Source organism: Talpa europaea, assembly GCF_964194135.1.
Source record: "Talpa europaea genome assembly, chromosome: 12".
Classification (NCBI taxonomy): Eukaryota; Metazoa; Chordata; class Mammalia; order Eulipotyphla; family Talpidae; genus Talpa; species Talpa europaea.
Genome location: NC_140079.1, coordinates 55,652,235 through 55,678,955, shown reverse-complemented (window position 1 = coordinate 55,678,955; position 26,721 = coordinate 55,652,235). Strand labels below are relative to the sequence as shown.

General features: G+C 36.6%; 1 protein-coding gene across 2 annotated transcripts in view; it reads left to right on the top strand.

The window, feature by feature from the left end:
• The window catches only part of TDRD5 (tudor domain containing 5), a gene marked incomplete at both ends in the record, with an annotated part of 53,123 nt that extends 26,726 nt beyond the window's left edge, over positions 1-26,397 (top strand). Inside the window, 10 exons of one of the 2 annotated variants that reach the window (XM_084250469.1) lie at positions 1,364-1,584; positions 4,165-4,377; positions 5,210-5,276; positions 14,807-15,007; positions 15,509-15,671; positions 16,840-16,997; positions 20,885-21,067; positions 21,803-21,943; positions 25,280-25,490; positions 26,150-26,397. In XM_084250469.1, coding sequence (XP_084106595.1) covers positions 1,364-1,584; positions 4,165-4,377; positions 5,210-5,276; positions 14,807-15,007; positions 15,509-15,671; positions 16,840-16,997; positions 20,885-21,067; positions 21,803-21,943; positions 25,280-25,490; positions 26,150-26,397 — 1,806 coding nt within the window. The remainder of the gene's footprint in view (positions 1-1,363; positions 1,585-4,164; positions 4,378-5,209; positions 5,277-14,806; positions 15,008-15,508; positions 15,672-16,839; positions 16,998-20,884; positions 21,068-21,802; positions 21,944-25,279; positions 25,491-26,149) is intronic. The other variant, XM_084250470.1, reaches the window with a different exon arrangement.
• Between the last annotated feature and the right edge of the window lie 324 nt (positions 26,398-26,721).

The following is a 26,721-nucleotide window of genomic DNA, read 5'->3' as shown; positions in this document are numbered from 1 at the left end:
TCACTGAGGTCTGCCAAGGTCTGTTGCTGGTGGGACTGCTTTTAGGACCTGCACTGGAGCTTGCTGATGTCCATGTCGGCCTACTGTGGTGGGTCTCTTTCCAGGCCCTGTCCCTGGGCTCTGGCTCACTGACGTCTACAAAGGATTATCATGTAAGAGCCTTGCTAGTTCCACTCTGCTGCCTGCTGGTTCCACTCTGCTGCCCACCCAGGCTTACCTCGCTTACCCAGGCAGGCTCCCTGCTTGGTCCATTTCACTTCTCACTGGGGTTGCCCTCCTCTGGGCATTACTTCTAGGGTGTGCTATCATCATCTGTTTTTCCTTCAAGAGTTACTGGGCTCTTGGGCCTCCCTGGTGGCGCAGTGGCTGAGCGCTGGGTTGCGAAGCTGCCCGCAGCCTCTGCAGTGCTGGTTCGATCCCCGGCTGCTCCCCGGCCACCGGAGGAGGGTCCCACATGGCGCGCAGACCTCTCCTGCCACCCGCTGCTCCCCTCAGCAGTGTACTTCGGTCCTTCTGCCTGCTCTGCTCCATGCTCTGGCTCTGGTGAATTCTCTCACCCTCCCGCACTTCTGACTGTACCCAGTGCTTGTATAAATAAATAAAAATAAATCTTAAAAAAAAAAAGTTACTGGGCTCTTGAAGGACATTCCAGGGACCTCCCTGGTGGCATAGCGGTTGAGCGCTGGGCTGCAAATCTTCCTTCAGCCTCTGCAGCGCAGGTTCGATCCCCAGCCACCTGGTGAGAGTCCCACAAGGCGCACAGCAGACCTCTCCTGCTGCCCGCTGCTCCCCTCAGCAGTGTACTTCAGTCCTTCTGCCTGTTCTGCTCCCAGCTCTGGCTTTGGTGAATTCTCTCACCCTCCCGCACTTCTGACTGTACCCAGTGCTTGTATAAATAAATAAATTATTTTTTTAAAAAAAAGACATTCTAAGAGCAGAAAAGAAAGTTACTGGCTTTTGTTCTGCTGCAGTCTAGCTGTGAGTAGGTAGAAGGGGTGAGCCCAGCATCTTCACTCTGCAGCCATTTTGCCCAACCCCAAGCCTAATGGTGAAGTATCATGCTTTCAGTTCTGTATAGGACAGTTATGTAATGTACTTCTTTTTACTCTTTCCAAAAATCTTAAATCAGTAGTTTTCATATTTTAACATAGGAAAGAACATCTGGGAAATTAAAAAAAAAAAAATAATTGTAGGCCTCATTCCAGGTATTCCGAATCAGTGAGTCTGGGCTCAAACCCAAGACTGCATTTTTACAATTTCTCAGTTGATTCTGATAAAAGTAACTCATGAAATATAAGAGTTTGAAATATCACTCAAAAGCTTACAGTGCTTTCTTTGATTTTTTTTTTTTTCCAACTTGTAGCAAGGAGAAATGAACAAGTCACAGTTCAACTTGGCAATGGCAAATCATGATATCCCACCAGATGCTGTACGAGACAAGAAATTATACAGACTGCCACCACTAGATACAAGTACCCTTGTGGGGGTATTCGTAGAGTATATCATATCTCCTAGTCAATTTTACATCCGAATCTACAGCAGGGATTCATCAGAGTTACTCGAAGACATGATGATTGAAATGCGGTAGGAGTCCATTGTTTTCAATATATTTGTCATCTGTCTCATTCTAAATTAGCAGTGTTCAAATATTTTGGCCTCAGAACTCTTAAAATTTGAGTACTCAAGAACATTTGTATATCAGTATTTTTCATATAGAAATTAAAACAGAAATGTTGAAAACTGCTTAAAAATAATAAATCCATTTTGTCAAAAATAATATTTTAATGAAAAGTTGGCCTTTTTAAGAAAAAAAATTTTAGCATGGCATTGTTTCACATTTTTGCAGATCTCTTTAATATGTGGATTAATAGAAGAAGGTTGGATTTTCATATCTGCTTCTTTCTTTAGTCTATTTAGAGATTTTATTTTAGTTACAGTATGTAAGAACATATTAACTCACACAGGTATGTAGTTGGGAGAAGGAGTATTTTAAAAGCCTTTTCAGAAAACTGTGATTATTTTTTCTTTAATAAGGGATAGTTTCTTAAAGATTAGTTGACGGGATAATTTCTTGAAGATTAGTTGCGATGTGGAATTTGAACCTTTTATACACACTGTGTTAAAATCCATTGGTCTGCTTTTCCACTTTGATTGGATCCAGGACTTGCATTTTAATTTTGCGCAAGTGTATACAATTATATACAACATTCCTCATTTGAAAATTAAGAATTTCAAACTAGCAATAGCAGAGCATAAAGCAAGCAGAAGGCCCTCAAATGAGACAACTCCGAAATGGATCTTTCCCTCATCTATGATTAATAACATCATGCATTGGTCATTTGGAATGTACTGGTTTGCTGAGATAAGTAGATCTTCCAAATGCTGAAAAGTTTCATCACACACACTATGTATAATCACATTCAGGAAAGAATTAAATAAACTGCCAATCTTAAGGTGGACACAGTATACCCACAATCCTAATTTTTGTTTGAGAGCTTTGAATTTTTATCATCAACAATAAATACTGTCAGTTGTTTTCCTTGAAGTGACAGGCTCATTTAATTTTTGAGGTAAATGTGTGTGAAATAGCCTAATCTGGATATACATAGTTTGTTAGTTAGCCTTTCAGACAAAAATAGTGTTCTATGAGAAAAGTGTCTAGTTCATGTTCTGAGTAAAAATCATGTTTTTTTTTTAAAAGGTGGCTAGTTCTTTTCTCAACTCAAACACATAAGTGCTTTTTTCTTGAAATGACTTGCGAAATTTTTTATGTAAAATTCATTTTTGTCACAAGAAATATTGAAAAGATGGTCACTCAGTTGTTGAGATTTAATAAATTTAATTTCTATTGCTTTACCAAGGACTTTCTTAAGTGAAACTGTCCTGTTCCCCCCCCCCCGACCCTTGTTTATATTTTTAAAATGTGAATTTTGTAGCAGTGATGAAAAATGACTACTGGAAATGTTTGGTGCCACTGCTTTGATTTAGCTATGGCACTTGGAGCTTAACTCACTCTGCTTTCTTACCATCAATGCAAATATTTAGCACAGTGAAAAAGGCAAATACTACTTTTATTACTATTATGAAAATCGTTAAAATGTAAGACATGACAATGGATGAAATGCAATATAGCACAAATAATTAATAGCTCACATTTGATTGTTTACTGTATTTGGACACTGAGCTAAATATTTATATAAAAATTTATAAAAACTGGTTATATTATCATCATCCTTAACAAGAAAAGAGGCACAGAAAGATAACATCACACAAATAGTAAATTGTGGAGTGAGGATTTGCATCTAGTTATTGGTTCCAAAGCCCAAGCTCTTAAATATATTTTCTAAAGATAAGGTCCAGAGAACCCAACAGATAAGGCAATTACAGTGCCAATAAAGGAATAATTATTGACAAGGAAGAAGTTGAAGAAAATAGTTTCTTAGAAACTGGGTAGTATAGACCTTGAAAGAGCTCAGGATCCTACTCACTGCAGAGAGAGCAAGTATATTGAAACTTGAGGAGAAAGGCTGTTGGATTTAGGAATTAACAGATCACTGATGCCTTTAAAATGTGCAGTTTAGAAAGTGCTGGGAAGTAAAGTAGGACGACAGTCTGTACAACCAAGAATGTGGGATAAAATGAGTGATGAGTTTCTGTTTGAAGAAAGTGATGAGAAGAGATTTGGATAGGAAAAATAAAAGTAAATTAATTGGTATTAATAAGCATTAACAAATCTTAAAAAAATGAGTATTTTTTTCTTTGCTTCTTGCCAAGACATTCCTGCTTTGGATACAGCAATAAAAATCATCTTTAGGGCCTCCCCAGTGGCGCAGTGGTTGAGCGCTGGGTTGCGCAGCTGCCCGCAGCCTCTGCAGTGCCAGTTCGATCCCCAGCCACTGGGCGAGGGTCCCACATGGCGCACAGACCTCTCCTGCCGCCTGCTGCTCCCCTCAGCAGTGTACTTCCTTGTTCTGTTCCCTGCTCTGAAATCTCTCATCCTCCCACGCTTCTGACTGTACCCAGTGCTTGTATAAATAAATAAATAAATAAATAAATAAATAAATAAATAAATAAATAAATAAATAAATCTTTAAAAATAAATCATCTTTAATTTTTTTCTTCCCTTGTGGATTTGTCTTTATTGTGGATTGTGGAACCCCATAGGCGCTGTTACTCCAATCAGCTGGTTTCTGATCGATATGTTATGTCAGATTGTTATATCCAACCGGGACATCTCTGCTGTGTAAGGATTTCCGAGGATAAATGGTGGTATCGGGTCATTATTCATCGGGTCCTTGGGAAACAAGAAGTTGAAGTGTTCTATCCAGACTTTGGAAATATTGGAACTGTTCAGAAGTCCTCCCTGAGGTTCCTCAAGTAAGTGAGCAAATTTACTGAGGATGACTTAAGTTTTGAATCATAATGTTGAAGCACTGTGGAGTTAGGATCTCTCTTCCTTTTGTCTTCTTCCCTCCATCCTTCCCGCCCATCCCTCTTCTTAGTGCAGACTTGGCAAATTGTCATTTAGTTTCACAGATGGAATAGAATCTCTTGTGTCTTCTTTCATGACCATGACACTGAATGGACCACGAGAATAAATTTCAATCTCATTAAGAAAAGAGGTCATGGTAAGGGTTATATTAATGTAGCATGAAGGTTGAACTGTTTCTACCTATATTCTAATTGCATGGTTCTAAGACTATATATTTTACAGTATTATTTCTTGGATTGCTTTGAAAATATAAAATATTAATTAAAAAGTACATGAGGGCCTCCCCGGTGGCGCAGCTGTTGAGCGCTGGGTTGCGAAGCTGCCCGCGGCCTCTGCGGCGCTGGTTCGATCCCCGGCTGCTCCCCGGCCACTGGAGGAGGATCCCACATGGTGCGCAGACCTCTCCTGCTGCCCGCTGCTCCCCTCAGCAGTGTACTTCGGTCCTTCTGCCTGCTCTGCTCCCCACTCTGGCTCTGGTGAATTCTCTCACCCTCCCGCGCTTCTGGCTGTACCCAGTGCATGTATAAACAAAACAAACAAACAAATATAATAAATAAATAAATAAAAACATGCCTCTATAAAAAAAAAACTATTTAAAAAGTACATGAATAAGATACGCTGAAGTGATATGAATAGCTAAAATCAAGAAATGGATTAGAGATGCCATAAAATATAGTTCTAAAGTATGAGTCAATATCATATATTTACCTATTGCAGGTGCTGCTACACAAAGCTGCCAGCCCAGGCTATCCCTTGTTCCTTGGCTTGGGTGAGGCCAGTACAGGTATGTTTGTTATTTTCCCATTTAGTCAGCAATAACAGTAGTTCTGAGGATACAAAAATAAAACATGGAATGAGCCCACAGAGGGATCATTGTAGTTAGTATGGAGGATTGTTGCACTGTGTCATGTTTGCTATTAGTAGAGACTTTTACAGGTGTGGTTAGAGGTGCAAAAGGAACAGTGCTCATCTCCTTTCAAAGTAATCAGAAAAGGTCCACTTATGAGGTAACATTGGAGTAGAAATTACAAAGATTAGGAATCTCTACTTTTTGGATGAAAAGGAGAAGAAAGACATTCCAGGCAAGGCAAGGGGAGAGTAGCATTTTGAGTGGTTTCTATTTGACCGCACAGTATTGTTTTCATGGTAGTGATGTTAGAGAAATAGAATTCTCCATATTGTGGAATCTGGACAGTGAACTTTAGATGCTGGGGAGCAACTAGAGGGTGTGTCGAGAGAACTGCTACAGTGAAATGTTTTTTTGTTTGTTTATGCATACAAGAACTAGAATGCAGGCCAGAGGTGTGGGGAGTGAGAGAATTCACCAGAGATGGGGTGGGGATCAGAACAGGTGGATCTACTGAAATGCACTGCTGAGGGGAGCAGGGGCGAGACAGGAGAGGTCTGCTGCGCCATGTGGGTTATCTCGCTGGCCAAGGATCGAACTCAGGCTGTAGTGGCGGGCAATAGCTTGATAGTGCTGAGACTTTCACCCCTGCGCCACCAGGGAGGCCCAAAATACTTGTTTTTGTTTTTGTTTTTTTCAAAGAATTCTCTAATAACACCGTTGTGGGAGATCACTAGATAGGCTAGAGAAGGCATTTTTATCCATATAGATATATTTGTTCATGTGGTCACAATTGTGTACCTAGTCATATGTTTTTCCCCTCAGAACTCTTAATTATATACACATTTATTATATCATATATATGTTTAACACTAAATGAGTTATCAGTTGCTTATATATCATGGATTATTCCTGAAAATCATTTTTATCTGAAAAATAAAGAGGAAGAAAAAAATTACTTATAATTCCACCTTTTAAAAGCATTCAATTTAGAAATTTGGTGTTTCTTTCAGTTTATTTTATTGAATGTCAGAGTTGAGAGTTTTATAAGGTTTTCAGAGTAACATAAAATAGAAATATTATTTTGTGTTCTATTTTTTTAACTTATTATCACACCATAAATACACTTATATATCACAGTTTTTAAGTTATCTAGCAGTTAAATATACATCATAGCCCTGTTTACGCCTCTTTTATTAGTAAGTCTGCTTCTAATTTTTAAATATTATAAATAATATATACAAAGTGTGCTTTTTATACAACTCTCTACTCAGGATTGTTTTCTAGTGTACTTTTATCCTTGACTGTTTTTTTTTTTTTTTAACTACTTTGGTCATTGGAAAGCTCACGGATAAATTTGTGACCCACTTGTAGCCAGGTGGGTCATATCAGCTAGATTATTCCATTTTTGGTTCTCTGTTGTTGTTTTCTTATTTTCTTCCTCAGCTGCTTCTTTCCTTAGGACTTTTGCCCATTCTGATCACTGGAACAGCTTATTTGATATATGGGGCTCATTCCTTGACCAGCCATTTTATTTTTTTTTTATTTTTGTTTTTTAAATAATAAATTTTATTTTTATATTCCCCATACAATTGCAGCCCCCCATTCTGGCCCCAATCCCTCCCCTCCCGCCCCTGCCCCCCTAAAACTGTCTCTGGTTCATAGTTTTTTGTTGATTTTGATTTTCACTTTCTTACAGTTATTCATTTTCCTGGTCCCTTATTTAAGTTTTCTAGATTCCTGCTATGAGTGAGACCATCCGGTATTTTTCTTTTTCTTTTTGGCTTATTTCACTGAGCATGATCCCTTCCAGCGCCATCCATGTTGCTGCAAATTGCATGTGTTTATCTTTTTTGAATGCTGAGTAATATTCCATGGTATATATGTACCACATCTTCTTGATCCAGTCATCTATTTTTGGGCATTTGGGTTGTTTCCAAAGCTTAGCTATTGTAAACAGTGCTGCTATAAACATAGGGGTGCAGGTGTTCTTTGGAATTGATGTTTCTGTGTCCTTTGGGTAAATACCTAGGAGTGGAATTGCTGGATCATATGGAAGCTCTATGTTTAGTAGGTCCAGAAATCTCCACACAGCTCTCCACAGTGGTTGGACCAGTTTACACTCCCACCAACAGTGCAGAAGAGTTCCTTTTTCTCCACACCCTCGCCAACATTTGTTGTTGCTAGTTTTTTTAATATGTGCCATTCTCACTGGTGTAAGATGGTATCTCATGGTAGTTTTGATTTGCATTTCCCTGATGACAAGTGATGTTGAACATTTTTTCATATGCCTGTTGGCCATTTGCATTTCCTCTTCAGAGAAGTTTCTTTTTAGCTCTTCTGCCCATTTTTTGACTGGATTATTTTCTTTGTTGTTGTTGAGTCTCATCAGCTCTTTGCAGATTTTTGTGATCAGTCCTTTATCATTAGTGTTGGGTGCAAAAATGTTCTCCCAGTTGGTGGGGTTTCTCTTTGTTTTTGCTATTGTCTCTTTTGCTGTGCAGAAGCTCTTTAATTTGATGTAGTCCCAGCTGTTTATCTTTGCCTTCACTATCACTGCTTTGGGTGATGTGTCTGTAAAGATGTCTTTGATGTGCAAATCACGTAGTGTTTCGCCTATATTTCCTTCTATGTATTTTATGGTTTCAGGTCTTATGTCTAGTTCTTTAATCCATTTTGAGTTGATTTTTGTGTATGGTGTGAGGTAGTGGTCAAGCTTCATTCTTTTGCATGTAGCGACCCAGTTTTCCCAGCACCATTTATTGAACAAACTTTCTTTGCTCCAATGCATAGTCTTTGTTCCTTTGTCAAAGATTAGTTGACCATAAATCTGTGGGTTTATTTCTGGATTTTCTATTCGATTCCATTGGTCTGTATGTCTGTTCTTGTTCCAATACCATGCAGTTTTGATGATTATGGCTTTGTAGTATAGTTTGAAGTCTGGGAGTGTGATGCCTCCATTCCCTTCTTTTTTTTTCAGGAGAGCTTTGGCTATTCGGGGTTTTTTGTGATTCCATATGAATTTCATCAATAATTGTTCTATTTCTTTGAAGAATGACATTGAAATTTTGATTGGAATAGCATTGAATCTGTATATTGCTTTTGGAAGGATGGCCATTTTAATAATGTTTATTCTTCCAATCCATGAGCAGGGGATGTCTTTCCATTTCTTTGTGTCTTCTTCTATTTCTTTTAACAGTGGTTTATAGTTTTCTTTGTATAGGTCCTTTACCTCTTTTGTTAGATTTATTCCCAAATATTTGATTTTTTTTGTTTCAATAAAAAAAGGGATGGTTTTTTTGATTTCTTCTTCTTCAGATTTATTGTTTGTGTATAGGAAGGCTACTGACTTTTGCGTGTTGATTTTGTATCCTGCCACTTTACTGAACTGATTGATGAGTTGAATTAGTTTTTCTGTGGAGTTTTTGGGGTTCTCTATGTATATTATCATATCATCTGCAAATAGTGATAGTTCGACTTCTTCTTTTCCTATTTGGATTCCTTGTATGTCTTTCTCTTGTCTTATTGCTCTGGCTAGGACTTCCAGTATTATATTGAAAAGCAGTGGTGAGAGTGGACATCCTTGTCTTGTTCCAGATCTTAATGGAATTGCTTTCAGCTTTTCACCATTGAGAATGATACTGGCTGTTGGCTTGTCATAGATGGCCTTTATGATGTTGAGGTATGTTCCTTGTATCCCAAGAATTTCAAGGGCTTTTATCATGAATGGGTGTTGCACTTTGTCGAAAGCTTTCTCAGCATCTATTGATATTATCATATGGTTTTTATATTTCTTTTTGTTGATGTGTTGGATAACGTTGATTGATTTTCGGATGTTAAACCATCCTTGTGTCTCTGGAATGAATCCTACTTTTGACCAGCCATTTTAAAGTGCACATTTCCACTTCAGTCAACTATTGTGACTTTATTTTTGTAATACTATCGGGTACTAGTTATTTACACAGTGGTATAAGCTCTTGAGATTAGGGACATTGTCTGCTTCTTCTCTGTCTTCAGTGCCTAGATTAGCACTTGGTACATGGTAGGTGCTCAGTGTTTTTACTAAATGAATATATCTCTCCATATCTTTTTTTTTTTTTTGGTGTCAAAAATAGGTAACACATTTGGTAATGGCAGAGTAGCAATAGAGTAGCATGTTGGACTAGTGTGCCCATAGACAAAATCAAAAGCAGGCAGATAAGCAGAAATCTACCATTGGAAGTAAATCTGTAATAGGCAAGATTGTGAATTTTTTATTTTTTTTCCTGAAGACCCTCTCAATATGTAACATCCTTGCTTGAAGAATTAAGAGTATATTATAGTTTGGGACTGGCAGAACAGTCCCAAAGTGAAGAAGGGGATAAGGTGGAGGGAAGAAGGGAGTGAGCCACAGAATGAGTCAGTCCCCAAATCAGTGTATATAATCTGTTCAAGTCCTTAGATGACTCCTAAATTTTGTAAGTACTAGAGAAAACCCAGTGACCCTAGTAAAAATTAACATTTGGTATTTGAAGAAAATGGATAGGTCTTTCAGTTGCTGTCTGCAAGGGAGTTTGAGTCCAAACAATATAGTTGCTTGTTTAAACAAAAATTATTCAAAAGAGCTTAATAGAATACAGAATCTCAACAACATACTGATAATATCTACTGTTCAGTTAAAAACCACTAGAGGGCCTCCCTGGTGGTGCAGGCACTTGAGCGCAGCACTGTGAAGCTGTCCGCAGCCTCTGCGGTGTGTGTTCGATCCCGGCCGGCCGCATAGATACCCACATGGTGTGGCAGACCTCTCCTGTCTCTCCCGCTGCTCCCCTCAGCAATGTATTTTGGTCAGTCTGCCTGTTCTGTTTCCCACTCTGTCTCTGGTGAATCCTCTCACCCGCCCACACATCTGGCCTGTACCCTGGTTTTTGTATGCATGAATAAATAAATCTTAAAAAGAAAAAAAGCTAGACATACAAAGAAACTGCAAAGGGTGGCATACTCAAGAGAAAAAGTGGTTGATAGAAACTTACATTGAGATGGCCCAGAAGTTGCATTTAGCAAAGATCTTAAAGCAGCTATTATGAATATGTTAAAGGACTTAAAAATTTACACATAATTAACACATAAGGAATTTCAACAAAAAGAAACTATTGAAAAGTAAATGGAAAGTCTAGAGTTGTTAGGTAAAATAACAAATGAAAAGTTTCTGGATAGACTTAATAGCAGATTTGGAGACAACAGAAGAATCTCTGAAGTTGAAGTTTGATCCAAAGAAATGATCCAGTCTGATGAAGAGCATAAAAAATATTGAAAATGAACAAGACTGAAGGTCATTATCAGACACTCCAACATAAATGTAATTGGACTCCCAGAAAGAAAGACAAATGGTGCAGAGATCGCCACAATTTGGTGAACAATGTCACCAAAGAAGAGCAACACTCCAAGCAGAGCAGACACAAAGAACACCATACATGATCAAACTGCTGAAATCCATTGAGAAAAGAAAATCCTGAAAACAGCAAAAGGGGAAGAGTAATCTAATAGTGGCTAGCTGCCAAATTATTACAGGTTTGAAAGGAAAGTAAAAAACCTCTCAGCTGAGAATTCTGTATCCTTGGGAACTATCCTTCAAAAATGAACATGAAACAAAAACATTTCAAATAAGTAAAACATAATTTGTAACTAGCAATCTTTAACTACAACTACAAGAAATGCTAAATGAAGTTCTGACTGAAGGGAAAAATATAAGATGGTAACTCAGATCTGCAGGAAACAATGAGTTATGGGAGATGGTCAGTATATGTTAAAAAAAAACTAATATACCCTTTATTTCATTCTTCTGAATATATCTTTAAGAACTTTTAAAGTAAATTTGTGAGTGTAGTTGGAGTTTATAACACATATAGAGGTAATATGTATTCCAGAAGTCTTAGGGAAATTTTAAGATTTAATAATTTAAAAAGTATAAATGCTGCAAACTTTAAAAATACTATCTGAAGGCCTAAATTTTAGCTTAAGATATATTGGCTTTTTATACTTATTTTTTGGTTTTGAGCAACAAGTTTTTTATCTTAAATTTCAATCACCATTGGCCATTTTAATTACAGGTATTGAAACAAAAAATTACAACAGTGTTTATAGAAAAGATGTTTTCTATTCTTTCCTGAGACTACTTTGATATATTTTTCAAGGAATATGTTCATTTTATTTAAAATTCAATTCTATTGGCTTAAACATTCACAATATTCACTTGTCTTTTTAATGTCAATATCTGCAATGATGTATCCTGTTTCAGTCAGAAGATTGTTTATTTATATCTCCTCTCTTTTTTATGAACGAGACAGATATTTACCATTTTAATTAGTTTTCCAAAGAATGAACCTAGTCTGTTTTGATTCTATTATATGCTTGTTTTTTATTTTGTTAATTTCTTATTTTAATTTTATTATTTCCTTATCACTACTTTCTTTGGATTTATTATTCATTCTCCAACCTCTTGATTTAGAAGTTATTATAATATTTAGTTAAAATATTTTGTAAATTGTGTTTTGTTTTCCTGTTTGACTTGATAGACACTTTTAAATTTATCAACATTTTTCTAATTTTGTTGTTGAAATCTAGTTTAAATGCACTGTGGTCACAAGTCATCCTCTGGATAATACTAATCCTTTGAAATATGAGAAACTTCTGTGTGGTCCTCTGACATGAATGCTTGAAAAGTGTATGTTCTGCAGTTGTGTGCAGTATTCTGTAAATATTCATAAAGTCATTTTTATTGTGTGCAGTTTTTATCCAAACTGACTTTTAAGTGCTGCTTTTTCTGTCAATTATTGTAAGAAGTCTAGTTTTGCTTACATTGTTATTTGTCTGTTTCTGTATTTCAGTTGGTTTTTGTTTTGTATCCACTGAAGCTGTGTTATTAGGTACATGCAACGTCAAAATTGATATGTCTTCTTGATGAACTGATTATTTGATCATTATAAAGTTAGCCTCTTTATTTATGATAATGCTTTTTATTTTGAAATTGGTTTGGTCTGATGTTAATATAATTCCATCACATTCCATTTAGTTAATGTTTTCCTGGCATTTTTTAAATCATTGTTTTACTTTCAACCCACATGTGTCCTTGTATTTTAGATTTGTCTTTTATGAACTACACATAGCTGTATTTTTCAAAATTCAGGCTGATATCTTTTGTCTTCTATTTTTTTTTTAAGATTTATTTATTTATGCATACAAGAACTGGGGTATAGGCCAGATGAGCGGGAGGGTGAGAGGATTCACCAGAGACAGACGGGGGAACAGAACAGGCAGACTGACTGAAATACACTGCTGAGAGAAGCAGCGGGCAAGACAGGAGAGGTCTGCCGTGCCATGTGTGTATCTCCGCAGCCCGGGATCGATGGAACCCGCACTGCAGAGGCTGCGCAGACAGCTTCACAGTGCTGCGCCCAACCGCCTGCACTACCAGGGAGGCCCATCTTTTGTCTTTTATCTACAAGGATATTAGAACATTTTAGCCTCCTCTTCTAATTTGTTGTAATTGTTTTTGTTTTCAACCCCTCAAAAAATTGACCATATAAAATACTAACACTGTCCATTTAGACATAAATTTATTTCAGTTACTTAACTCTTCATCCATTCATGCCACTCAAACCCATTGTCTTGTTAGAGTGTTTTCCCTCTATTTGAACTATTTCTTTAGGATTGTTTTGTGAGGGTTTGCTGATGGCAACCTTTGCTTATGTTCATTGTTTATGTGCTTATGTTGCTTAATGTTCTTCCACTTTAGTGTGTTTATGTTTTCTTATTTACTGTATTCTTATATATTTAATGATTCACTGAAATTCTTTTATTTGTGGCATTCATTATGTTTTTTCACTAAGTCTGGAAAATTCGTATCTATTATTTCTTCATTTATTGTCTTTTCCCTTTATTCATATTTATAGTCCTTCTGTGTCTGTTTCTGGAGTTATAGTTAAAAGTATGTTAAACCAGATCAAATTATCGCCCATATCTTTTAACCTCTTTTCTGTATTTACGTATTTCTGTCTTAGCATTCTGCATTCTGGGTAGTTTTTTCCCAGTTATCTGCCACTTTATCAATTTATTCTTTAATTCTACGCAGTCTGCTGCTTAATAACATACTAGGGGTTTTGTTGTGGTTACTATGTTTTGACTTTCTACAAGTTCTCTTGGTTCTGTTCGTCCAGTAGATCTCTACAGAAGCTTTCAAACAGGTAGTTTTGTTTTTAACTATAAGCATAGTAAATCTAATTTTATAATTTGTCTAGAGATTTAAATATCTAAAGTTTTTGAGGGTATGTTATTTGTGCTTGCTCTTCTTGTGATTCATTGTTTCCCTGTATGTGTCTTATCTTCCCTAGGTATTGTTCATTGTTTTTGAAAAAATATTTCTAAGAATGGCTGAAAACCACAGGACGATTGCCTACTTCCATAGGGTTTACATTTGTTTCTGCCAGGAACCTAGGAATGTTACCAATCCAGAACCTTGTTAATTAATTAATTAATTAATTAATTTTTAATATATATTTTTTTAGAGGCATGTTTTATTTATTTATTTGTTTGTTTTGTTTATACATGCACTGGGTACAGTCAGAAGTGCGGGAGGGTGAGAGAATTCACCAGAGCCAGAGCGGGGAGCAGAGCAGGCAGAAGGACCGAAGTACACTGCTGAGGGGAGCAGCGGGCGGCAGGAGAGGTCTGCGCGCCATGTGGGACCCTCCTCTGGTGGCCGGGGAGCAGCCGGGTATCAAACCGGCTCCGCAGAGGCTGCCGGCAGCTTTGCAACCCAGTGCTCAACCGCTGCGCCACCAGCGAGGCCTGAACCTTGTTAATTTAAATTAACAACTTGAACATTTGTATACCACTCATGTGATATAAAAACTGAGCCACAAGTCCATGTGAGAGTAGTTTTCTTTTCCCCCTTATGCTGAATATGTACCCCTATAGGGAGCCAGCTTCATGAAAGAAAGTTCTCTCTACTCCATTCTGTGGGGGTGGATACTGACTTTGATTTTTGTCCCCTCCTGGGAGACTATAAAAACAAGTAAAGTTCAGCTCTGCCTGTATTAGAAAAAGTAGTTCTCATTTTCCCTTTAATTAACCTTTTGTCAGCTCTTTGATGCTTTATGAACATATTTTTTAAATATTTTATCTAGAATTTTTAGTTGTTTCTATGACAGGATTGGTTGAAAAATCTAGCTCACCAGTTCTGAAAATGAATATTTTCACCACACAAATAATAGCTTTTTCCATAATTACATTTTTTATCATTTTTCTTTTATTCTGACTTTTCCCATCCACAAATTGGAAAAATTCTGCAATGTGTTATTTTAGTACCTGTCTGGCTTTATTTTTTTCCACTTAACTCTCTAGTTCAGCATAAATTCACTTTTACATATGGTTGCTATAATTTCTGTTTAAATTTATCTTCTGAATCTAATATCTTGATTATATTTCAGGAACACTGGACAGCGAAAGCTATTTTACAGTTCCAGAAGTTGTGTGGTTTGAAGCCTTTAGTCGGGGTAGTGGATGAATACGTAGATGAGATCCTTAACATTTTTCTGTGTGATACATCCTCAAATGAAGACATTTATTTCCATCATGTCTTGAGAACAGAGGGCCATGCTATTGTATGCCGAGAAAATGTCCCTTCTAAGGTGGAGCAGTCTGGATGTGTTTTGTAATATATTTAATCTCTTTAATCTCAACACTTCAAGGTATAAGAGATTTTAATGTAGAAGGTTATTTAACTTATTCTTTAATCTTTGAGACTTCTGTGAGATTCCCCCCTCTTAATGCAGAGTTCTCTTTATTTTTGAATAACCACAGAAAATTACATTTGGCCTGTTGACTTTTGAATATGAATGCTTTCATTTTAAGTAATTGATTGGAAATTTCTTTTGCCCGAAGTATTTAGTTCTTCGAGTTCTTCTTAGAGAACAACACATTCTTATTTTGCAGTTAACTGATAGTGACGTCTAGCTATATCACTTAGTATTAATGCCAATAGTTTTTCTAAATATGGAAAGCTGTCTATATCGAAAAATTTTTTAAATTTTAGAAAATACATTTCCACAACATTTGAAAACCCTGAATTGATAATGTTTTCTCTGTTGATCATGTAATTAAACACCTTCTCCTTCTTTTTCTAATCCTAGGGTTTCAGAGAACTCAATCCTTTAGCTTTGTACACTAAATCCAGCACAGGGCCCGAGGACATTATCTTGACAGAAATGGGTTGCCCATCTCAGCAGCATTATTTTAATGAAGACCGAGAGATAAGTCCACAATCAAAAGAGAGTGAATTATATAATCTGGTAGGTGGTCTTTGCAAATATTATTATAATTTTTAAAGTTATTGTTAACATATGAGTAGTATGTGCCAAACACTACAAAAAGCACTTTATGTATGAGACATTATTTAATCCTCAAAAATCCCTGTTACTATAATTATCCTTGTTTTTTAGATGTGGAAACTGGGGCTTTCCAGATCTAGGAAAGTTTGAAACTTTGTACAATGTTCTGAACAGCTGTCTCATTTCTCATTATTTACTGATTTAAATCTTTGCTGCATTTATGCTTCTTCCAGTGTGATTTCTCTCATACATTAATTTTCATTTCTGCCTTGGTGCAGTTATCTAGGATCCAGGGTCCTAGATAATGTGACTTTACTAATTCAAATGCTGTTCTAATCTTTACAATCCTCAGTTTATTCAGAGTGCTCACCTCTTGATTCCTCTGTAATCTTTGGTTAACAACCACTCACAGTAATAACATTGTCATCATCATCATTATATATTATTCCAACTCATAATAATGATAACATCAGCAACACATTTTTAACACAAAATTCAACCTTTGAATTCTTAAATATCCTATCATCACTCCATTGAAATCTTCAGATAATCGTAGTTCAGTCTCAGAAATGAATTAAAGCCATCTTTTCCATGAGGAATAGACTTAAAGCTCCTCTATCCCTTCCCTGTCTACGTTATAACCTAGTGAGATTCCCAAGTGCCACCCACACATACATCTACACATGTAGGAGTTTCCTGTAATCCCTACTCTCCATTAAAGCACCCTAACACTTTATTTCCTTTATTGCATCTACACAGACTCCTCCTTCAGTTGTATTTTGGTTGTGTCTCTGTGATGACTTTACGAGGAAGGTTGTACTGCAATTATCTGATTGTATGTCTTCCTGCTATATTTTTAGTTCCTTAGAACTGGGACCTATTGGATTCATTTTTGAATCCATAGAACTACCCTGTTTATATTTCATAATAGGTGCTTAATGAATCTTTGTTGACTTGTGGTGGAGGGGAAGACCCAGGGTCCTAGATAATGTTAGAAAATAATGTAGCATTTGTATGAACCACAACAGAACCACAGCCTATAATTACATGCCCAGAAATTATAGACATGTAGATTTTGAAAACAACATCAGTACAGAAAATAAATAATTTATCTTTCATATTCTACTAACAAGATATTAATGATGAAAGGAGTCTAAATTACATTAAATCTGTGTCAAAGGAGCCATTAAAGGATTCTGAACTCAGTTCTTTGAAAACACAAGATAAAAGCTGTGAAGAAAATTCTGAGTGGTCTATTCCAGAGCCAAAAGATCTAAAGGAAGAAAATGAGGTAATGTAATAAATGTATTATAGTTAATTCATAAATGAAGTGAACTAAGTAAAATAATTCTGAAGGACCCTAATCTCAGTGCCAGCAGAGCACCACCTTTAGATGAATTACAAATTGTTTTCTAACAATTACCAAGACCAATGTTTTAGCAATGCAGTTTCTATCACAAAGAAGAAAAGACTGTATCAGATTTTGATGTATCAATTACTACCCCACAGCTTTGGGCATTCTTCAATAATTAGGTAGTAAGTAATGAGAAATTAGTATTGAGAAACAATATTAAGAAAAGTCTCCCAACAGAGGAAAATATTTACAACTATTTTGGAGGACAGGATTTATTTAAACATTTATATACACATGACTGAGAGTGCCTAGTGACCCCCTCCTCTACATTTCTTATTTCACAGAGCAACCATTTTCATCTCTTAGCTGCTGCTTTGGAATTGAGCTTTCCTCCTTTCATTAAATAACATGCTTATTGTTTTCATTTCCCAATTTTTCGGTTTTAAATAAATAGGGATTGCCCACTAGGAAAGATAAGGGTTTAGTTCTCTTTCATCCCTTTACACCCATTATAGACAAACATATTTCTGTCCCCTCCTCCACCCTCTTACTAATATAGTTATATCAAGCAGCACTATGCATCATTCAGTATTTACATTTTTATAACTGTAAATGCTACTCACAGCCAAACAGTAGGCTATGAAAACTTTTCCTTTTTCTGCATGGCTTTTATTTTCTCTAGCATTAATATTTCTTTGCTTTTGAATAAAACTGATTTTCTTTTGATGTACTGTCCTGTTGGTTTTAAGATGTGTAGATTTGCATCAGCACCTCTACAAGCAGGTTAGTTCCATCACCTGAAAAATATCCTTGGAGTGACCCCTTCGTGGTCACATTCTGGTTATATCCCTCACCCCTGGCAAACATGCATCTTTCTTTTTATCTCTATAGTTTTAGCCTTTTCAGCACTGTGTTATCAGAGGAATCATAAATACAGTATGTAATTTTGAGACTGGCTTCTTTCTTTCAACATAATACCTTAAGGTTCACTTGGGATATTCCCGGATTTTGATAATTATGAGTAGAGCTGTTTTCAATATTCATCTATAGGTTTTTGTATGAACAAAAGCAGGAGTAACATTACAAGATGATGTGATAAGTATGTATGTTAAACTGTTGCCAGAGTGACTATACCACTCTGCATCCCCACCATCAGTGTATGAATTCCAGTTGGTCCATATCCTTGTCAACACTTGGTATTGTTAGTAATTTTTATTTTCAGCCATTCCAGTAGGTGTGTAGTTAGGTGGCAGCATGGTATTTTGCATTTCTCTAATGATTATTGATGTTGAAAATCACTTCATGTTCTTACTTGTCGTCCACACCTACTTGTCTCCTTAAGCCTTTTACCCTTGTTGATTATTTTCTTCATTGGTTGCTTTCTTGAGGTTTGAGAATTTTTTATGTATTCTGTATACTAGTCCTTTGTCAGATACGTGATTTTTTAAAATAAAATTTTATTGATTTATAGGCTATAATTTTGGAGAATAGCTTCACACCTCATTTCACCCACCACCAAAGTCTTAGTGACCTTCACACTATCAGATTGACCCCTTCGACCTTTTCTACTTCTCCCTCCCCCCATAACCATCATATTTTTCAGAGTTAGTTTTGTTGTGATTTGTTAACTTTTTGTTTTGGTTATTTATACTCCATGCATGAGAGAGATCATCCTTTTGACTTGTTTTGCTTAGTTTTTATCATAAGTGGGTATTGAACCCTGACAAATGCTTTTTCACCACTATTCATATGATTTTGTGATTTTTTTTTAAATTTTTTAAATATATTTTTAAAGATTTATTATGTGATTTTTTAATATATTTTTAAAGATTTATTTATTGATTATGTGATTTTTATCTTTCATATTGTTGATGTGGTGTATTACATTAATTAACCTATATTGATATATATATGGAACCATCCTTGCATCCCTGGGATGTCCCACTTAGTCATGATGAATGATTTTTTCTTAGTAAACCTGCCTAAGGGTTTATCAATTTTATTTATTCTTTCAAAGAGGGAATTTATGGTTTCATCAATCTTTTGTCCTTTTGGTTTCTATTTTGTTTATTTCCACTCTGATTTTTATTATGGCCTAACTTTTCCTGATTTTTAATTTTATTTATTTTTCTTTTACTAGTTCATTCAAATGTCAGATTAGGTTGCTTGAGACTTTACTTGTTTATTGATATTCACCTGTATTGCTAGGAAATTTCCTCTTAATACCATTTCTGCTGTATCTCATTGGATCCAATAGCTTGTCTTTTCATTTTCTTTAGTCTGCAGGTAATTTTTTATTTCTCCTTTGATTTCTTTATTGACTCAAGAGCTAATCAGGAGCATGTTGTTTTAGTCTCCACATGTTCAGTGCACATATATTAATTGTAGTTGTATCTTCTTGATGGATTGACTCTTTGGTCATTATGTAATATCAACTTCATTTCATATTACCTTTTCCAATTGAAAGTCAGTAATTTTGGCCTCCCTGGTAGCCAAGGGGTTAAGTCTCAGTGCTGCAGCCTGAGTTCAATCCCTGGCCAGGTAGCTAATCCACATATGGCGCAGCAGACCTCTCCAGTCTCGCCCACTGCTCCCCTTAGCAGTGTATTTCAGTAGATCCACCTGTTCTGCTTCTCACTGTCTCTGGTGAATCCTCTCACCCTCCCCCACATCTCTGGTCTACACCCTATTTCTTCTATACACACACACACACGTCAACAATTTATCAGAAATGAGGATACCAGTTCCTGCCTTTTTTTCTATGTTGTCTTTAAATGTGATGTGTGACTCTTGAATGCATAATATAGATGGATCCTGCTTATTCTATCTAGTCACTTTGTGTCTTTTCATTGGTGAGATAGACTACTCACATTTGGGATAATCTTTGATATATGGGACTTCATCACTGACATTCTATCCTCTGTTTTCTGGTGGTTTTATATTTCTGTTGTTTCTTTTCCCATGTATTTCTATCTGCCTTTTTACTTTTTTTACCTACTTGTCTCTGCTCCAGATTTTTGTTTTGTGGCTACCAGAAGGGTTGTATTAAACTTGTGTCTAAAATAGCCCTTTTCTGTGCTGGTTTGAGTCATCAATATTTGACTCTACAAATTCTGCCCTTTTGTCTTCCGCATTAATGTTTTGTTATTGTCTCATATTATTTCTGTTTGTTTCCAGTTCTACAAACCTATCACCTTGCTCAAGGTTTTATGTTTTTGTTTTTTCTTTTCCTGTAGAAAAACTCTAAACAGTATTTCTAGGGCAGGTGTGATGATTATGAACCCCGTTAGTGTTTGCTTGGGAAAATATTTCACCATCATATTTGAATGATAATTCTGCCGGATTGAGATTCTCAAACGTCATTGAGTTTCTTCATGATAGTTCTCCTGAACTCTTGCTGTCAGGTTCTTGATTTTGTGTCATTAAGTTTGGACTTAGAGCCTTATCTTCCACTTCTCCAAACCGTGCAATACCAAATTCCTGAGCTTTGCAGTATTCATGCTATACATTTGGGTTGCTTCTCAATTTCTCTCACTGCATGGTCAGGATCCCACTTTCTCAGGACTGCTTAATCAGCTGTCACTTGTCTGCTTTCCTGCATCCAGGATGTATATGGCATTTCTCCTGTTCTCTGAGACCATGAGTTTATACCTTAAATCTCTTCATTTTATTTTGGTGAAATATCAGGAAGAGAGAGTAATCAACTGTGTATTCAAACTGCCATCTTTTTCTGGGGTCAGAAAAAATTGTAAGACTGAATATTAAAAGGTGCTCATACAGGAACCATAAATTAAAGTTTTTCTTTGTCTTCTGATACATTCTAGGATGAGATCCCCACTGGAATGCCATGCCTGGAGTCGGTCACCATAGGTGATGATATTTGGGATGAGAACTGGTTACCTTTACAGGCTAAAATGGGAAATGGAGGAGATGCTGCCTCCCATTTGTTTGCCTCTAGCCTTGGTGGAAAGAAACAGTATTCAACATGTAAAGAAATACCACAGAAGGTAAGATCCTTGGAAAAGCAGAAAGCAAATCACTACTGAAAAAAGGAAATATGAATTTAATTGTCCAAGCCTCAAGAAAGCTATGCAATCTGGAATTCAGAAGAAGTTATAGGATAATAATTCAGAAGACTACATGTTGGGTTTTTAGAAGATGGTTGTGGTAGGATGAAGCAGGGGCACTAACCACAGACTTGTGCCTAGTTACTACCTTCCAATCATGATTTTCATTTTACGCTGGCACCTAGTCAAAGCCTTAGAATCTATAAATAAACTGCTTGCCCTAATTATATTTTTATTTTGATTAACCTTGTCATAGAACCTCTGGATCTCCGCAGTGAGAATATTTGCTAATATTGGGGGTCTAACTATATATTTAAAACTTAATTTTCTTCCTAATCATACAAGAAAGAAGAAATATATGCAGTTAAGTTGCTCCTTAGTGCTTGTGCCATTTAAATACTAGGTGATTTTGAAAATTCATCTAGCTATAAAAACGGTATTAAGGAAAATACTATAAACAGAGGTGTTTCCTTTTTATACCTGTGTGTTCAAAAGAGTTAAAGATAGTGGGTAAGGACCAATAAAACAAGAGGGAATCACACGGATATAGAAATTTAATAAATACTTTTTCTCATTTAATATACTTTGCCTCCTTACCTTTACTTTGCCCAAGTTCTCTTGTTTGGGTCATGTAGCATTATAGTTCAGTTTATTGTTGCAATTCTTTCTCTTTAGGATTGGTGTTTCTCTACACCCAAAGATGTATGGGATGATTCATGGCAGTCTTCAGGCCTGAATGGAATGAAAGAAGAAGTTCAAAAACCTGAAGGAGTGGGGGCTCAGGAAAATAACACTGGCTCACCAGGAATCCCAAAGGTAAATTCTAATGAATGTTTTGTGACAGATATTTGTATGAGGAAGTGCTCTTATTTTTAGAAAGTAAAATTCTGGTTAATGGTCCCTCTTAGCAATTGGCAGAACGACATTAAATGTTTTTCACCCATTCAGAAGGAAATTTTGAACCTGGAATTTAAAGATCAATTAAACTTATATGTTAGAGTTAGAGAAACAAGATGTTTTCATAAACTTTGTCATACATTTTAAACACTATGTCTACCCTGTCAGCTAGACCAGTTTTTTTTTATGTTGACTTTGGCAGAAAGCACTAAGCCTGGAACAGAACCCATTTATTTTATGTTTCTTAAATATGTTAAAAACATATTTAAGCATAAAAACAGCAGGACGGTTTTTGTAAATAATGAAAAATATGGGGCCTCCCTGGTGGCTCAGCGGGTTAAGCGCAGTGCTGTGAAGCTGTCCACAGCCTCTACAGTGCTAGTTTGATTCCTGGCCGGCCAGGGAGATACCCACATGGCATGGCCGACCTCTCCTGTCTCACCCACTGCTCCCCTCAGCAGTGTTTTTAGTCCATCTGCCTGTTTTGCTTCCAGCACTGTCTCTGGTGAATTCTTTCACCCTCCCATGCCTCTGGCCTGTACCCTGGTTCTTGTATAAATAAATAAATCTTTAAAAAAAATAATGAAAAATATGGCTTTTTTGTGTGTGTGTTAAATGGAAAATAAAAGGCTTGAGGTCTACACTTGCTGTAAAGCAAATTTGCAGAAAATAAACCTTCTGAGTATATATTTCCTGCAGAAATGGTTGCTTTGTATGACAGCAATGATAAAATATGCTGTATTACATAGAATAGTCTATTCCAGAAATCTAAGTTGCTTAAGAGCACAGATTTATTTTAGTATTAAAAAGTCATGTATTTTGTTTTCCACAAGTTTCAAAAAAAATTTTTAAATATAATTCACATGCCATATCATTCACTGATTTAAAGTCTACAATTCAGGGGTCTCCCCAGTGGCACAGTGGGTTGAGCGCAGCACTGTGAAGCTGTTCACAGCCTCTGCAGCATGTGTTCGATTCCCAGCCGGCCAGGGAGAGACCCACATGGCGCAGCAGACCTCTCCAGTCTCACCTGCTGCTCCCCTCAGTAGTGCTTTCAGTCCATCTGCCTATTTTGCTCCCTGCTCTGTCTCTGGTGAATAATCCCCATGCCTCTGGCCTGTACCACAGCTCTTGTATAAATAAAATAAAATCTTTTTAAAAAAATAAAGCATACAATTCAAACTATCTTTAGTATACACGGATTTGTGAAATTAACACTACAGTCCATTTTAGAACATTTTCATTACCCCTTTGCCCCCAAAGTAACCTTTACCCATTTACACCACCTTCTCCATCCTCCCTCAGCTCTCGGTGAATGCTAAATTGCCTTTTGTCTCAATATTATGGACATTTCATATAAATGTCATACAATATATGGTCATTAATGAGTGTGTTATTTCCTTTGCTGTGCAGAAGATTTTTAGTTCATGTAATCTCACTCATTTTTGCTTTTATTGCCTGTCTTTTTGGTGTCATATTTAAGAAATCTCATGAAATTTTTTCCCTTTTTTTTTCCTAGGAGTCTTAACAGTTTCAAGTGTTATACTTAAGTATTTAGTCTATTTTGAGTCTTCTTGTCTACAGTGTAAGGGAAGGGTCTAATTTCATTCTTTCACCTGTGGATATCCAGTTTTCCCAGCATTATTTATTGAAGTCATTGTCACCATTGCATATTCTTAGTACTCTTATCAAAGATCAGTTGACATTGTATGTATGTTTTTTTTCCCCTAAGCTCTTACTTTGTTCTGTTGTTTATAGATGTCTTTATGCCAGTACCATAATATTTTAATTATTGTAGCTTTGTAATATATTCTGAAATGAGGAAGTGGGATGTCTTCAGTTTTGTTTTGTTTTTGCTTTCAAAAGATTGATTTGACTACTTAGTGTCCTTTGTTGTTACACATGAATTTTAGGATTGTTTGTTTTCTTTAACAAAGGCCATTGAGATTTTGATAGGGATTGCATTGAATCTATAAATCAGTTTGAGTAGGGTGGAAATTACAAAATATGTTCTTCCAATGTATGAACATGGAATGTTTTTCCATTTATTTGAGTCTTCAGTTTCTTTCATCAGCATCTTACAATTTCAGTATGTGAATCTTGTACTTCTTTATTAAATTTATTCCTAAATATTTTATTCTTTTTGATGCACTTAAAAATAGGTTTATTTTCTCAACAAAATAAGGCTATACATGTAACCATTTGCATATTACATAATTATGTAGTCACATTCACGCCAGCCATGTTTGAAACTGAGCAAGATGTTTTGTCACAGAGAAACACAGGACTGATACTAAATGTCTGCTACAACATGAGCCTGAACAACATCTAAAGCACTATACTTTCTGTTTGCATAATTCTTGTTTCAGTTTATTCTAAGTAAATCCCCAGCTCCAAGCCACTTAGGTCAGTTTGTTACAGCCTAGTCCTGGTCACTTTAATCATATTACTGGCAATTAACCTCACCGAAGATAAATGCTGTTTAAGTTGCTGTGACTATATCTACTTCAGCAATGCCTATGTATCAATAGAATCTAATGGCTAAAATTGGGCGGTCCATTAATTCAGCCCAAATTCAGTCCCTGGGACATTTATCTCTCACTTAATGCTTCGTTTTGTCACATCCTCTGAGGAATCTTCCTAGTTCTCTGGTTTTCTCCTAGCATGTGGCTTGCTATGTAGAGTGCACTTCACACTGCCCTTCCCGGCCAGCTGAGGCACAGTTTCCCATTGAGGACCATGAGCTCCTTGGGGACAGGGATCCTATCCTCCTGGGAAGTGATTTGAAGGCGCATAGAGAACATAGGGTGGCCTGAGTTCAAACCCCTGCCACTTCATGTGCAGATTGACATTTGATAGCTTATTCAGTCCTCCACAAAAGCATTATGCTAAGTGAAAGAAGCCATAACCAAGAAGATGTGATGCACCAAAACAGTTCTCTGTTTAAATGCACATAAGTTAGCCCTGTGCCTGACAAGAGGGGCTCACTGCTCATTTCCTGCCACTCTTCCTGGGCTGTGTGTGGCAATATTTCCTGCCAGGCTTGGAACACAGTACATGGAATCAATAAATGTTTCTTGAATTGATGGTCTCTCTTCTAGAGAGTGTGTAGGTTATTAACAGTGAGGAGTTTTATTTACTAATTATATGAAAAAAAAATTTGTCGTTTGTATGTAAGGAAACAAAGCAGGCTTCATTCTTCTATTATACTGATAGTTACTTTTCATGCTTTTGCCCCATTTTCCCACTCTGTAGCAGCCAAACTTAAAGGGTTCCTCAGATTTTTCCACATTACCCAAATTGGAAGAGTTCTATGTCTCTCTTATCCAGTCACAGCTGTTGGCAGAAGAGAACCAGTGTGAGCGTGATGACGTTCAGACTCCGCCAAAGCAAATTCAGCTCTCCACGACAGCAATCAATTCAACAACTGCAATGGCTGATTCCCCAGAAAAACACTATGGTTCAGGTAGGTTTACATAGTAATTGACAAATACAGTGGTTCACCATGTTGCTAAAAATCTTCATTGATTTTTTTTTTTCCAGAACAAAGCCTGAAAAATTGCTGACTTGAGCATTTATCTCTTGTTCCTTTTTCTTATTTAAAACTCATTCTTAAGGGATTAATTTTGTGGTTGATTACTGATTTCTGGAATTTAGCAATCACAGACTTGATGAGTTTTGTCTTTACACTGGCACAGACTTGTAATTGGAAACATGTTGGCAAAAGAGAATGCCCACGGGCACCATTTTGCTTATTGCTGGGAGGAAATGGGGGTGGGGGGAGTCCTAGACTCTTCCCTGGAGTTAGAATTACATCCAGTTTATTTTTATAATGTCCTAGAAACAAATCTTCCCTTCCTTGATCAAAAGTGCATTTTTCCCCCCTTCTTCTCTACCCTATCATGATCGTAGTTCATTTAATATTAGTGCGTGATTCCCCATCCTCACTTTTCTTCCCACTTACTGACTGGTGTCTGAGTCTCATCCTCTGATTTCTTAATTGTCACCACCTAACAGAAGACGATCGTTGCACATGTTAGTAAAAGATCTGCAGTGGGGGAGAGAAGGCAGTGAGTGGGAGATAAGACTTGAAAAGACTTGGGTCTTTTTTTTTTTTTTCCCCAGTGGAGAGCTCCCCAGAGAGCCTGAAGAATGAAGATTTTTCTAGTAGCCATGCTATTACAGTGTTCAAAGGCACGAGTAATGAAACCATGGACCAGCTCTCTTTGATTTTGTCTCCTGAGCACCAGCTTTCGCAGAAGCTCTACATTCCTCGAAGCACAGCCACTGCTGCTTTAGGGGCTGCTGCGAGGTTAGCCACATCCAGAAGCCTCCTACACTGGTGCCCCAGTGTGAAAAGGAAGGAAGCATGAGAGGGAGAGGAAAAATAAACCAGCTGCTTAGGGCTTTGGTGATTTCCCAGACCAAAATAAGGTGCAGGTATTGAGACCAAATAGAGTGTTGATAGTTGATGTCTGTCTTTCTGCGTGACTGTATGTTAGCTTTATTATGCTAACAGTTCTCTTTGTTGTGTAAGTATTGTATGTTAGCTTTATTATGCTAACAGTTCTCTTTGTTGTGTAAGTATTGGTATTCTTGTTAATTTTCATTTTAATTGACTGCAATTCTTAACTTAGTTTTGTTCACTTTTGTTTAATGTGGTTTAAAAGCATTCTTATTTTTTAGTTTTTGTGTTT